Source organism: Manis pentadactyla, chromosome 12 (genome assembly GCF_030020395.1).
Source record: "Manis pentadactyla isolate mManPen7 chromosome 12, mManPen7.hap1, whole genome shotgun sequence".
NCBI classification, from domain to species: Eukaryota; Metazoa; Chordata; class Mammalia; order Pholidota; family Manidae; genus Manis; species Manis pentadactyla.
In genome coordinates this window covers 92,538,546-92,554,005 of record NC_080030.1, presented here as the reverse complement: position 1 = coordinate 92,554,005, position 15,460 = coordinate 92,538,546, and the positions used below count along the sequence as shown (strand labels likewise).

The following is a 15,460-nucleotide window of genomic DNA, read 5'->3' as shown; positions in this document are numbered from 1 at the left end:
TCTTTTTTTCTGCTGCAAAGTGGAGAAACTAATACCTAAGTTGTATAGTTCTTTGGTCAATAAAATGCAATCATTGCATACATATCTGAGTGTGTTTTGTAAACTTTTATGTTTAAGACCTAATAAAAATTAGAGAACTATTCTCTCATAAGTTGGGTCATCAGGTTGCTTGTGAACATCACATTGTTCCCATAAAAAACTTGAATTTCTCTATACCTTGTGTTTTTTATAGGAAGCAAAAAATAATTAAAAAAGTGTTATTTGAGGTATTTTAATCTGAATGATGGGTGTGGGGGTTCTAGTGAACATTATTTCTTTCATGCAGCTATTTGTAAGTCTAATAAAAAAATTTAACTGTTCTTCCTTATGACCCTGTTGTTGAATTGTACTGTTAATATTACCTTTTCAATGTTTCATTTAAACAGATATATGATGTTGATTGATGGCACAAATGAAGTTTTTATGATTGATAGAGATAATTCTGTGTTTCATGTTTCAAATCTGGAATTTCCATTTCGTAAAGATCTCCGCATACATTTATCAAATACTCTCTTGGATGGGGTAAGTCATATTTTAGCTTTTTAAAAAAATTCACTATTGCCATTTTTTTGCAAGTAAATGTGTATTTTTATTAAATAGGAAATTTATAATCCAGTTAAAGTTTTTTAAAAAAGTGAGGTATAATTAATATATAAAGACTGGAATCTAGTTTTTATTAGCATGTTTAATTCCATTTATCTCTTAACCTGTACTTCCTGTCACTTGATCATTGCCTTGGGTATAGAGGGTAAATGAACAAAATTAAATCTTAATTTCTTTTGTTTGTGATTGAAAAAAATTTTTGTTGAAAAAAACTAGTTTTATTTTATTATTATACTTGTCAATTGAATTTTAATTATGTGATATTGGCCAGCCTCTGTCTTTCTCTTTCTTTGTTTTACTTTTCTGTTTGGTCTCATTCTGCATGAAGGCCCTTTCCACATGGGAAGCAAGTTGCACGGCAGCCCAGTCGGAAAGAGAACTTTCCCTCCTAACATTCATATGTCAGTCCCAGCGAAGACTCTAAAGGCCTTGCCTGAGTTACATACCCATGGGAGAGTGACAGTGGTGGCCAGGAAGTCATTGGTAACAGTAACACTTGGACTGCAAGAGCAGTGATACAACTAAGGGATGGCACCAGCCTTTCTATGTTCACTATGCTGGATTTGAGGGCATGCCCATTTTGAATATTGGCCTGTATAATTGCCACACTTCTTTCCAGAGAAGTTGAGCACATGTAGAATTCTCCCAACCATGTGTAGAGGCTTTCTTGCTGTTATAACACTGGGTTTTGAAAATTTAATATTTTCTAATTTGATGAGGGGTAAAAAGAGTTTTCCATTTAAGGAACAGTATAGGACAGTGGTGAAAAGCTACAACTAACTGATGGTGCTTGACTGACTCCATCAGTTATTACCTCAGGGACTTTATATAATTTACTCACTTTCCTCATCTGTAGTCAAGTGAGGCTAATAACAGTACTTAGTTGTTGGTGTTGTTGTGAAGATCAAGTTGGATAGTTTATAAAGTACTGATAACAGTGTCTCTCACATTGTGAAATAAATGTTTATTTTTTTGCATTTATGTGAAATGTTAATGAGGTTTAACATTTGATCACTTCTTTATAAGTTACTGTATTTCTTCTGTGAGTTGCCTGTTGAAATCCTTTATACATTTTTCTATTGGGTGTTCATTTTTTATGAGTATTTATCTATTGGGGTATTACTTTATGACACATATTTGAAAAAAATGTATTTTTACTTTTTCTGGTGTTTCTGTGAAACAAGTTTACATTTATGTAGGTAAGTTTATCTAGGTAAAGTTATAAATACTTTGGTTTTTAATATTTGGCTTTCGTGTTATTTTAAGAAAGGGATATTTTTCACTTCAGAATTATTATACTACCTGTGTTTCCTTTTAGTGCTTTTATGGCTTATTTGTATATTTAAGTATTTGATTTATCTGAAATACATTTTGATAAAAGGAATAAGATAGGGGTACAGTTTTATTTATTTCCAAATATCTAAACTCTTGGTGCAGCACCATTCAGCTAATCCCCTATTTTTCCTTTTTAATTGGATATATAATTTTTACTATGTACTAGCTTCCTTTATATCAATTATTTCTTTCATGATTCATTTTCCCATTCCATTAATATTTTGATCTTCCAGTGGTAGTTTTAGATTTATTTAAATTCAATGACTTTAGCATACAATTTAGCGTCCTGTCTATTCTGAGGTGTGCCACTTAGATTTTGCTCTCTTCTTTAGCATTTAGACAGACAGGCAATTTGATTGAGAAATTAGGCTAGAGTAGTATGTTACACTGTATAAAAATAAGTTTCTATTTTACTCTGGAGAATAATTTATAGTAGGTTTGTCTCCAGACCATTCACCATTCTGTGTGTTGTGTTTGGTTGTATGGGTTAGCTTCCCGCCACACCTTCACTGACTTTCTTTGGCGGAGACAGGGGCTCTACAACGTTATTATAACTTCCCATAGTTCAGGTCTCCTTTCTACAGGGATACTAGTCTTCAATATTGAACTCTTTTCATGAGCCAGATTGAATTATATCTGCTAATATTCTCTGGAATTTGTAATCATGTCTTTAAGATGAAATTTATCCTCTATTTCTGGTTTGTATTGATAGACATTGGGTCCTTAGGGACTGGCTTATGAATGTCCACTTAAACTCCCAATGATAGAATTATCCTAATGAAAATCACTTATGTAAAATATGTATTTATTTGTTTAACAGAGGGAATTCCAAATCACCTGAATGCTTGTTGCCCCCTTGCCATGTGCTTTGTTTTTATTTACCAGCTAAATATTGGAGTGTGGGTAAACCAATATTTAGGTTGGAACACTGTGATTGGATAATGGGATGTTTGAGTTAGTTACTTCTGAGGTTTAATTCTAGGTGATGAGGTTTCAAGATAGATATGGCCCAGAGAGAGTGAGAGGTTGAGGTTGCATGAAGAAGAGCTGTGGAAATGAGGTCAAGGAAAGTATTAAATGGGTCATATTGTGTGATGGCAGGAGTCCCGGTAGAGAGGATGTGACTGTGAACAGGTACTAAAGATTAGAAAAGAGGAAAGATGGTGGTATAGTGGGATGGGGACTGAGTGGAATACAGAGACTGAGCAGAGTAGCTATCGAGTCACAAAACTAAGAGTTATCTATATTGTGTACTCCCTGGGGCTACTAGTAAATGTTCACTCCTATGGCTGTGTGTGTAGTAAAGTATCATTTTCTAATAAATGGCATATGCATGTCATCTATGTGGCATGCACATATATACATAACCTTTTGTTATGTGTATGGTTGACAGAGCCATTGTGTAAGGTTGGAAGAGTTGTTCGCATATCTCCAAGGTGTGCCATTCTTATCGCAGCTGAGGTGACTGTCACCCCTGTGGTTGTGCTGTACATAAACTGCAGAGCCAGTGTGGCAGCTCTGGTAGTTCATGGGAGTAGCAAGAACATTTTATTTTTGTCACTTTATACTTAAAGTATTTTTAGCATTAAAATTAATAAAAGGAAGAAAAAGACTTTTAAGTTAAAGCATTTGCCAAAGTTTAGGAATAGCTTTTAATTGAACTAGTAGTTTTGAGTGCATATCACGTTCAAGTTATGCTATGTCAGGAGTGCAGACATTATTACTTAGAAGTTGAGATCCTTGAGACGTTTTACGTCATTGGATAGGGGTGGAGAATGATTGATAAGGATGGGGGGGACCATCAGATAAAACAATAACCTGAAGATTGGTATTTAATACAAGTACTGTAGTGGTTTAGAGGAGAAATAAATGACATCTCATTAGTTAGGAACTAAAGATGTTTTACAGGGAATTGGTATTCAATATAGAAAGATTTCTATGGAAAGAGATTTTTGTTGGTCCTGGGCTGAGGGCATCATAGGTAGGAAATAATGCTTAAAAATTAGATATTTAACCATCTGCGATTTAACTTCGCAATACTATTTTTTCTTCCTGCCCTACACTTGGATAACTGAGAGCAGTATAATAGACTTTTGTGAGGTTTTAAAATAGCAATATGATTCATGATGTCAGTTTACTTGGACCAGAATTTTAGTTGCCATATCTGTTTTTCCAGTTAGTTAATTAAAAACAGTTCTGTGTAGTTTCCTGTTTCTTCTACATTTTCATTTGCAAATTGTTTTTGTAAAATTCCAAATCCAAGAATAACTCAAACTACCTAATTGTCTGGCTGTCAGATATGAGAATTGAAGCTTTTGTTGTGCTCTCTAAATTATGTTCTTTGACCCATAAAATGTGGAAAATAGGAGTGTAGAAATAAGGCATTAATTCACTTGAAACAACTCAGTGAAATTCAGTCAATTTTATATTGGCGCTAAGAGGAGGATATAGCAGTTAATCATTAAAGTTAATGGCTGAATCTTGGGAAAATGGCATGTCTTTTCAGCTGTTAATTTTTTATAAAGGAATATGCATGCTCATTTCTAAAGTTTTAGAAAGTAGAAAAATTCAACTGAAGAAAAGAATACATTTTGACATTTTGGTGTATTTCTTTTCAGTCATTTTGTTGTGCCTATTTTTATAGAATGTATATAATCAATATGTACATAGCTGACATTTAATATATGCTTTGTATCTGGGATTTCATCATTTTCCTTAAATCCGAAGAACTGATTTTAGGATTTCCTTTTTTAAAATTTAGTTATATTAAAAAAAATTGAAATATATAACTTACATACTATGATTTTCATCATTTTAAGGTATACAATTCAGTGGCTTTTATTTGATTCACAAGATTGTGCAACTATTACTGCTGTCTAATTCTAGAACATTTCATCACCTAGGTGGACAGTGATAATTACAACCCAGTGGGCCTTATCTGCAAGGATTTCAAAGGGTGGGTTACCTTTGAGATATGCTTTGAAGGCCCACAGGTTTCGCAGAGAACAGTTAATTTCTTCCTCTCATTAAAATCTTTCAATTGTTTCCTACTTCCCATAGCATGAAAGCCAAACTACTCAATGAAATATTCTTTGTATCTGTGTCTTTATGTGCTTAAGTCTTTATCACCATCTTTGGTTGTGAGCCCGTGTACGATAAGTTCCACCTATACTGAGCTTTGGTCAATTTACCCCAGACCATTTTTTTTCATGCTTTTGTAGTACCATTTGGCCTGTCCAAATGGAGATGAACGGCAACTACAGTATTTTTCACATTAGATTTGTAGGTTTCACCTATGCAATTTAATTTTGAGTCTTCTTTATGTCCTCCTAGAAAATACCCCCTGCGTTTTTCAGGATTCAACTAATGGTTCACACACCTTATTTTCAAACCTTTCTCTTACTCTTCAAGTAGAAATAACTACTCCTTCTTAGACATATACCATATGTCCTTATTTGGCTGGAACAGTGTAGTTGTACACCTGTTGTCTTAGTATAGTTAATAATAATCTTTTTCACTCTCAGTAATATCCTGGTTTAGACAGTAAGCTACCTGATCATTATATATGGCCATCTATCATTAAAACTGTAACTCGTCATTGGACCTATCTACTTACATATTTTACTCTCCTTCCTTGAAGATACAGACTATATGCTTAATTTCTCCAAACTTAAAGCTATGCCTAATACATACTTTTGGCTCAGGAAATCTTGGATGGGTAGGCAGAAGGGTGTGTGTGTGTGGGGACTTCAACTAAAGGGAGTGGAGTAAAGTTCAGAGGATAGGAAAGTCAGACATGCAGGAATTTTTTTTGGTGGGGCCCATAATGAAGGATTCAATCTTCAGATTTCTCCACACCAATATTTAATACCAAAAGACAATGGAGTAATTTCTAACAAATTCTTGAGAGATATAAAGTTAAAGTGCTTTGATGTGCTTTCAGGGTTCTTATGCTTAGAACATTGTTGAACATTTTTATCTGTAGGATTACAATTTTCATCAAAAATAATAATTTTTTTTGCCATTATTTCTACTCTTTCATGTTTGGAAATTTAATTATTAATGGTCTTTTTATTAAAAAAATGACAACTTTTTTCTCTCGGTGTTTCATTTTGGACAGTTTCTATGGCTGTGTCTTCAAATTCACTAGTTTTTTCTTTTGCAGTGTCTAAATTGTTGTTCGTCCCAACTGCAGTATTTTTCACCACTTGTAGTTTTCATTTCTGCAAATTAATTTAGAATCTTTTATGTCTCTAAACCTTTGAATATATGGGATACTGTTATAATAAGCTGTCAATGTTCTTGCATGCTAACTCTAAGATCTCTCTCAGTTTTGGGCCTTTTTTGATGGATTTTTCTCCTCTTTATGGGTTGTATATTTTTGCCCCTTTGCAAACCTGTTAAATTTTGATTGGATACCAGACATTTTGATTTTTACCTTATTGGGGGCTTAATATTTTTGAGCTATAATATTCCTGTAACTATTCTTGAGCTTTGTTCTGAGATGCCGTTAATTTACTTGGAATTAGTTTATACCTTTCAAGTCTTGCTTTTAAGATTTGTTAGGTGGACTAAAGCAGTCTTTATATTGGGATAATTATTCTCCACTAGGAGACAAGATCCTTCTGAGCACTCAATGCTCTGTGAGTTATGAGATTTTCTAATCTGGCTGGTAAGAACAGACATTATTCCCAAACTTGTATCAGTCCCTGGTTTGGTTGAATTGAACTTTCGTGTGGTTCTGTGCCTGGTGTTGAGTAGTTTCCTCACATGCATGTGCTGCTAAATATTCATGGGGTTCTGTCTTCGGGTCTCTGGAGTTCTCTCTCTCTGTCTCCCTCTCTGATGCTCTGCCCTGAGAACTATAGCCTCATGAGCCTCCCTTATACAAACTATTCCATTTTTCCAACTCAGGGAGTCTGCTGGGCTCCATGTGGGATCCCTCTGCCTACATCAAAGCCTGGAAACTCTTTGGGCAATAAGCTGGGACAATTGTAAGACTCATACAGTTTATTTACAGTCTCATAGGGATTACTGTCTTTTGTTGCTGGATGTCCAGTGCCTTGAAAGTCATTGTCTCATATATTTTGTCCACATCTTTAGTTGTTTTAGGTAGAAGGGTTAATTAGTCCGTTTCCCCATGTTGGTTGGAAGAGGAAGTCTGTTTTCATTCTAAATTTGATTTTATGAAAAAAACTATTCATAATTGTGGTAAAAAACACATAAGATTTCCCATCTTAACCATTTTTAAGGATACATTCCACTAGTGTTAAGTATATGCACATTGTTGTGCAACAGATCTCCAGAACTTTTTTATCCTGTGAAACTGAAACTCTATAGCTATTAAACAGCTTCCCAGCACCCACAACCCATGGTGACAACTCTTTTATTTTCTATTTCTATGAATTGAACTATTTTAGGTACTTCACCTAAGTAAAATCATATAATATTAGGATTATTTTTTTTGTGACTGGCTAATTTCACCTAGCATAATGTCCTCAAGGTTTATCCATGTTGTAGAATGTGACAGATTTCCCTCCTTCCTAAGGCTGAATAATACTTCACTGTATGTACATACCACATTTATCCTGTTCGATGGTCATTTGAGTTACTTCCATCTCTTAGCTATCAGAATAATGCTGCTGTAAATATGGGTGTGCAAATATCTCTTTAAAACCATGATTTCAGTTCTTTGCGATATAGACTCTTAAGTGGGATTGCTGGATCATACAGTCAATTCTTTAATTTTTTGAGGGAACTGCCATTCTACTCTCTGTAATGGTTGCACCATTTTACAGTTCTAGCAGCAGTGTACAATGGTTCCAACTTTCTTAACTAAGTTTTAAGATTATGTATTTTACTTTTACCTACTTTTCTATAGCCTAGGGCAATTATGGCAGCTATGGGAAAGGGAACAGTGTGGTGAGGGGTCATTGGAAAGAGCTCAGCCTAGGTATTGGGTCTTTGTTAGAATCCCTGAGTTCTGTTCTCTTGTAAAAACTTTTGGCGAATGTTTTCTTCAGCTAGTTGGGAGCCATATTTTATTCCAGTAATGCTCAGATTATTTCTCCAATTCAGTGTGAGTCCAGGAGCATTTACATCAGGCAGAAAGAGTGAGTGTTCTGCTATTTTTAATTAGTCTTAATCAGAAGAGGGAAAAGAAGATAAGAATAACCACTGAGTTTGCTTCTATCTATATTTGAGTGTGATAGTGACAATTATCAAGAACTTGTCATCTTACAAGTAGGACTGAGGGGGTTTGGTGGGTTCAGAGCTGAACCTTGTTGTGCTTTTCTGTTTTACCAGAATCTTGGTGGTTTCTGTTGCTGCCACTTTAAAGAGCTTCCTCGTTTGTTTATTCCTTTTTACTTATTCCTTTTTACTTTACTTGTTTTGCTGATAGTAAATTTTCCCTTTTTTTTTTTAATGTTTAAAGAAAGATATGCTTGTGCTCATTTCATCAGGTAATTTGGGAGGGAAATTCTGTGCTGTCTGCTGAGTCTGGAAGTCCATTTGATTTAAAAGCAGACATTATTGAAAAGAAAAATGAACTGAAACCTGTTTTTCGTACCACCTTGTTGGCTTATAAAAGTCTCAGATACTACAAGTATTTAAATAAAAATATTTCAGTAAACACTTTAAAATAATGCAGGTGATTTAATTTATGTCATATATTGTGCTCATTATGATAACTGTAAATAAATATCTGTAGCCTAACAAATACATATTCAAGAAAGAATTTAATTAGTTATAGTTTCTTAAAACAAGATATATTTGTCCTAAATCAGTGAGTTTTTTGGATGGTTTTAGATGGTTGTGTTTGGATTCTCTGTCATGAAATTAGATAAAAACCTGCTTAGTTTCCTAGGGAAAACTTGAGAACAGAAAAATAACTTCAGGTCAAAACCTGTCATTAAGAATTAAAATTTATAAAATACTGTATTATATGCCTGTTACGATCTTTCAGTGTACATTATCTCTTTTCTGTCCGCCTGCAGAATTTAAATTCTCTTCACGTCACGGCTGTGATGTATGATAACATATTCTCTGGTCTGTTCCCTTTGGTCATGATAGAGGGACATGGAACCATGGAAGACCATATGGGTCACATGGGAGTCATATATAGGTACCATTCATAGCTGTAGATTTTATGATTAAAGTAACTGGCATATCACAAAATTTAAAGCAATAATGATCCAACAAAATTATTTTAAAAAATGCCCCTCATACTTGGGATTAAAATTTCTAGTCTCTTTATAGTAATAGTTGCTTAGTAATTCAATTATAAAACAAAGTGAAGAATAGTAATTCACATATTAAAAAAATAGAATAAGGTGATATTGTATGATTTCATTTCAATTCAGAATAAATTCATGATGGGGATTTTTGGGGTACTGACAGTCTGTTGATTTTGATCCAGATGTAACTATGATAACTTTGAAATTTCATCAGGCGTGTTTATGATTTATGTGCTTTCTCTGTGTATGTTACATTTCAATCAAATTAAAGAAGTTGCTATTAAGTATGAAGAAACTTATCTTTTTTTTCTCTTTCAAGGAAATGATTATTGACAGAGTAAATGGACAGGCTGTTCCTAGATATTTGATATATGACATAATTAAATTCAATGTAAGTATCTCTTATAATTTATAAAATAAAAATTGTCACTGAGCTAATATGTTTTTAACAGACAAAAAGTGTCACTACTTTAGAGATAGTAGGAAAGAAAAATTGGGGCTCTTTCAGAAAAGTTACTCATTTTATATCTTCATGTTAATACTTTTACATCTCCTTTTCTTTATTTCCTAATATTTTGCACATTTCTTTGTCTTTAGATTCTTTAGGTACTTCAAGTACATAATGAAAAACAGTTTAATTGTGACAAAATAAGATAGCATTTTGTAAAATGGAAGCTTCTTGACTTTAGTTATCCTGTAGTCAATTAAAAAAAATTCCCCGAATTTTATTACTGTTTGTCACTTAAAAAAAAAAAAGAGAGGAACTGCTTATGAATATTGAATGTATGACTTGGAGGCACAAATATGTTATTCATGAGTACAGGCAGGAAACTTAAAATATAAAATTCCTTGTTGTAAATAGATATCAAAAAATAGGAATTATATTCTCTACCCATTTCCTACAGTTTTAGACTAGCCAAAAATCTGTTTGCCTGTTCATGTTTAATTATAGTATGAGTGTCTAAATTATTTAGGCAGTATGTGATGACTTCTGTAAATGCAAGAAGCACTTTGAAAAGTGTACATCTATGGAAAGGTATAATCATTCCCCCAGACATATATTATTCAAATTGCATAGTCACTTAGCATTCAAATTAGACCGAAAGCAATTAAGAATTCTGGAATTAAAAGTGTTGTTTTAAGTTTTAAGGTTTTGAAGATTTATAACAAAAGTTTTAGAAAGTTCTTTTTTGGAGTGTGTATTTTAAATTGCAGTGTTAAGATTCAGGATCACATTAGTCCAGATTACCCAAAAGGAGTTTTTCTTGGAAATCTTGAATGTACATATCTCAAATTTTGTTGAATTTCTGTATTTCAAACAGAGTTTCAAGTTTAATAAACTCAAGGTCAGAAACCACCAAATTTTAATTTTGTTATGTTTGTGACTACTGTAGTCCTCGAAAGTAATGGTTCCCAGAATTGGCCAACTCTTATCGCAGGTCTTAGAATCATGTTCATTGGTCCATAATGAGACATAAAGGGTTGGGGGTGGCCTTGTTTCTTTGTGAATGTGGGGCAGGGGCGCTGTCTCCTTTGCCTTTTGATATCCAAGCTCTGCTTTAATATATGTTCATTTCTTGGCATGAGCACTTTTAGACAACAGCCTTCTGATTTTTTATTAAAACAATTTTTTTTCCATTAAAAAAAATTGAAGTATAGTTGATATACAACATTATACTGGTTTCAAGTATAGAACATAGTGATTTGAGTTACCTACATTATTAAATGCTTACCCCCAACTAGTGTAGTTAGCTGTCAACATAGAAAGATGTTACAGAACAATTACTATATTCTCTGTGCTGTACTTTTGTCCTTGTGACTAACTTATATTATGCCTGAGATTTTGTGCTCCTTTATCCCCTTCACCTATTTCACTAGCCCAGCCCTACCCCTCTCCCATGGGAACTGCCAGTCACTTCTCCATTTCTATGAGACAGCAATGTTTTGTTCATTTTTTTTTTTTTTAGATTCCACATATAAGTGAAATCATATGGTGTTTGTCTTTCTCAACAGCCTCCTAATTCTTTATAAAAATATAAAAATGCAGCATATGCAGAAGTATAGAGAATAGTATAGTATAAGTAATACTCATGTACTAACCAGCAGATTTGTTGAAACTTTAACATTCTATCATATTTTTACTCAACTGTCTTTTTAATAAGAAATAAATCTTTATAGATCCCATAGAACTTCCTTGCGCACACGTCTCTCATTCTATTCTCAACCCTCTTACTCAGAAACGTCTTCTACCCTGAATTTGGTGTTTATTATTCTCATAAGTGTATTTAATACTTTTACTATTTGTGTGTGTGTCCATAAAATGTGTAGTATTCTTCTGTAAGGTTTCTAGTGCCGTATAAATATCATACCATACTGTGGTACCCAACATTTGCTCCACATTATTTTGTTGAGCTTTATCTGTGTTAATATGTATAGTTTTAGTTCATTCATTTTAACTACTGTTGAGTATTAGAGTCTGTAAATGTACAGAACTACCTTGTTTCCTTTTGATGGACATTTGGGTTTCCATATTTTGCTGTGATGCTACTATGGCATTGAAGAGTTTTATGTATTTACCTTGTGCATAGTGCAGAGTATCTTTAGGATGATTTTCCATCTTTTGCAATCACCTAGAAAGTGTTTTACAAAGTACGGCCTGTCACCCCTGCATTATTGAGATTCTGATTATAAATGGCAACTTAAGCTTTATTAGCTAAATTCCTCTCAGACGTAGTTGTACCAATTTGCTACAGTTAGTATGTCAGACTTACAAATTTTGCCAATTGGATGTGTATGATATGGTATCTCATCTTGTTTTAATTTGTTTTTCCTTGATTACTAATGAAGTTGATCATATTTCATATGTTTATTTTTAATTGTTTGGATTTTCCATTGAGATTTAATTTCAAGTTCAAATAATCTTATTTTTCTATTTGGTTGTCAATCTTTTTTTCTTCTTAATGTGTAGGAATTAGTTACTGTTTCTGAATTCCAGTGCTTTCTTGGTTTTATATGTGAAAGACCGTATCTTTTCCAAAATTAGTATCTATTGATCCACAGAAAATTTTCATTGTAATGAAGTCAAACTTGTTAGACCATATCAAAGTTTGTGCTTTTGTGTTGTTTTGGAAATTCATTCATATTTTTACTACATTAAATATGCCTCCGTAAAAATAAGTTATGCCTTTCATCTCTAGGTCTATAATCATTCATTCAATCAGTAAATATTGAGTGCCTGTTTACCATATTTCATATATTTTAAAATCACATTTTTTCACATTTCTGCTATAGGTTATACTTATAATGGAAGGCATGATATTTATTGGTTTAATTTACTATGGAGCTTTCATTGATTGTTAGCCAGTTTATTCTGAGTTGCCAAACCAAGGTCACTATTAGAAAAAACTCTTAAAATAATAAAAACTTTTCAGTTCTTCTGTTTATTATGTTGTCCAGCAAGAATTTCGTTAGTCACCTTTTATATATTAAGAATTGTTCTTGGTATTAGGTATACCCAGATGAATAAGATAAAATTTCTGGCCTTCAGGGAATTTGTAATTTAGTGAACTGGCCTCCAAAAAAGGCCAGTTCTGCAGCAGTTCATTGGGAATTTGGGAGGAAAATAGAACTTTCTGTTTATTTTTGTAGTTTATTTATCTGATTTTTGTCTGCCTTATATGCGGTGCAATTCTTTAAAAATTAATATTCTGGTATTATAAACATTTGTTAGGGTATGTGTTTAGTCTGGGTACAAAATCAAAAGAATTTTTCAGACCACTGGTCTTATGGATGAGAATATAAATGTAATGAAATAATTACAATCATCATAACTCTAACAACAGAAGTACATGAGAGATACAGAATTATGAGAGGTACTAGAAAGATGAAATCATTCCAGTTTACCCTCGGTAGAGTCAAGCCATTGAAGCATGGACTTGCAGACAAAGTGACACAGATTGATTTTGAAGTATAGAGTCTTGGAGTCAGGAACATTAGATGATTTTAGCATACTAGATGTGTGACAAGATGTGGGACAGCAGGAAATGAGAATGGATTGGTGAGTAGTGGGCCACATTACTTGAATAATGTATTTTAGCTTAGTTCTGTATGTCATAGGGCTTTGTTGATAGGTCTTGGTTATAATGATATGATCACACTTCTATTGTTTTGAAAGCTAACTCCAGTGACAGCATGGGTAGTGTTCTGAAGTGAGAAAGAACTCAAAACAGAGAGGCCAGTTAGTCACTCATTGTTGAGTGCTTCCTGTAGTCTATTCACAGTTTCAACACCTATCTGTTGAGAACTTCCTTTATGATAGGCAGCATAGATTTGAAGGTGAACTTGCTTTCGATCTTTTCTTATTGTTTTGGTGAATTTATGTATGTTTTAAATTCCCCAGGAGGGAATTTAGATCCCTTATATATATTTTTAGCAGTTTGGCTTTTTAGTTTCTTTCTAAAAAAAAGGAAAAAGAGCTCACTTGTTCCACTGTTCCGCTTTGATTTTCACAGGGGTCTGAATTCACCTACTACTCCTAATAAATAAGCCTACCATTTTCAATTGTTCAATTTTATATATGATGTAGGTTACATGGAAAAGATTGTAAATGGACACTGTGGATATTTATTGGCATTTCCTCAATAATACCTTTTACGAACAGTTGTATGCCTTTATGTAAAGGGAGTATATTCATTGTACTTTATACCTAGCTGCCCACTTTGTCTTGCTCCTTAGTCTTTCCTGAGTATCAAAATTATCATCCTTCTGCAGTTGAGAAAATCATCCTTGAGGCATATTTAATGTTCTAACATCTCTTTGTAAACATTAGGTTGGATAAATGTTAGGTTGAGTAATATGAATTAGAGAAGAGGAATAAGACAGACTGGAAGAATGCATGGAAGTGTGTCCAATTGTAAAGTAAAGAAGAGGTGGCATACTTGGTATGCCATTGAGATGATGCTACTAATTTAGACAATTATTGTCACTCAGATGATGTTTTATAGCTCTATCTGTGTTTACCATTAGGACAGTGCAAGCCCCCACCTTCAATTCATACAAAACTGTATATATACTCTTTATTTCATGGTTCAAATCATATATGCCATATTTTTATACCATATAGTATACTGTATATATGTATGGGAGATGTATATATATATGTGTGTGTGTATGTATGAGAGAGAAGAGGCTTTTACAACTGTATAATTGAATATATTATGTAAGCTTTAGTCTATATTGTTTTCAGAGTTGAGAAAGTATTTGCTAAATATCTACTTATTGATATGTGTAAGGGTTACTACTTTAAACAACAAAAAAATTTTATAGGTGACTTGCTTATTTTGATGTTTTATTTGCTCATACACCTGAATTATGTTATTTTAGTTTTTTTTACAGGTTATACTAATTCATATAAATAAATGCAAATGATTAGTGAGTATATTAATACTTTACTTCATATGTGAAAACTTTATATCAATTTGTATTAGAGTACATTTATACTTCTTTCCCATACTCTTTTATACATTTATAATTTTAAAATAACTCTATATGTGTGTTTAAGTATGCTTAATTAGTCAAGTTAATTATCAGGACTGGCATGTATGGTTGTACAGGCTATGCATTGGACAATTACTAAGAATGCTGTTTATCTAGACTGCTATGTACAATTGACAGCCATGATAATTATGCTGATAAAGTAGTTTTTAGTGTTGAAATTTAAATAATTGTTTCATTTAATTCAGGCACAGCCAGTTGGAGATTGTGATTTTAATATTCGTCTGCAGTGTATAGAACGAGAAATAATAAATCCTCGACATGAAAAAATGAAGACTGGGCTCATTGACAAAACACGGGAACCATTCAGTGTCAGAAACAAGCCATTTTTTGACATCTATACTTCAAGAAAGGTAAAGTTTTCTAATTAGTACGTACAGTGTACGTAATTCAGTTTGTGAGAGGAATTTGAATATTTTACTGCCCACTTGTCTTGATTTTTCTAGAAATTACTTGAATATAGTACTATTCTAGGCAGACATGTATTATTCCATGTCTTCTCTTTAGTTAGATTCTCAGTGATGGAACTTAAATTTGGTTACTTTCTTGTCTCTCATAAAAGCTTTTGATTCATAGCTTGGTCTGCATTATGTTTTTAAAAATGCTATCTACATTGTAGAATTAGAGAGTGAAAACCATGTTATGCCTTTAAAGCTCACCAGTGTTTGGCACATGGTCATACTAAAAAATTC

The 15,460-nt window shown here is 33.0% G+C and overlaps 1 protein-coding gene across 3 annotated transcripts in view; it reads left to right on the top strand.

Annotated features, from left to right (window-relative positions):
* RNGTT (RNA guanylyltransferase and 5'-phosphatase) overlaps positions 1-15,460 on the top strand; it is a 264,552-nt gene that overhangs the window by 85,119 nt on the left and 163,973 nt on the right. For 2 of the 3 annotated variants that reach the window (XM_036912190.2, XM_036912189.2), the window contains exons 9-11: positions 426-561; positions 9,535-9,606; positions 14,957-15,121. In XM_036912190.2, the coding sequence (XP_036768085.2) occupies positions 426-561; positions 9,535-9,606; positions 14,957-15,121 (373 nt within the window). The remainder of the gene's footprint in view (positions 1-425; positions 562-9,534; positions 9,607-14,956; positions 15,122-15,460) is intronic. The other variant, XM_036912191.2, reaches the window with a different exon arrangement.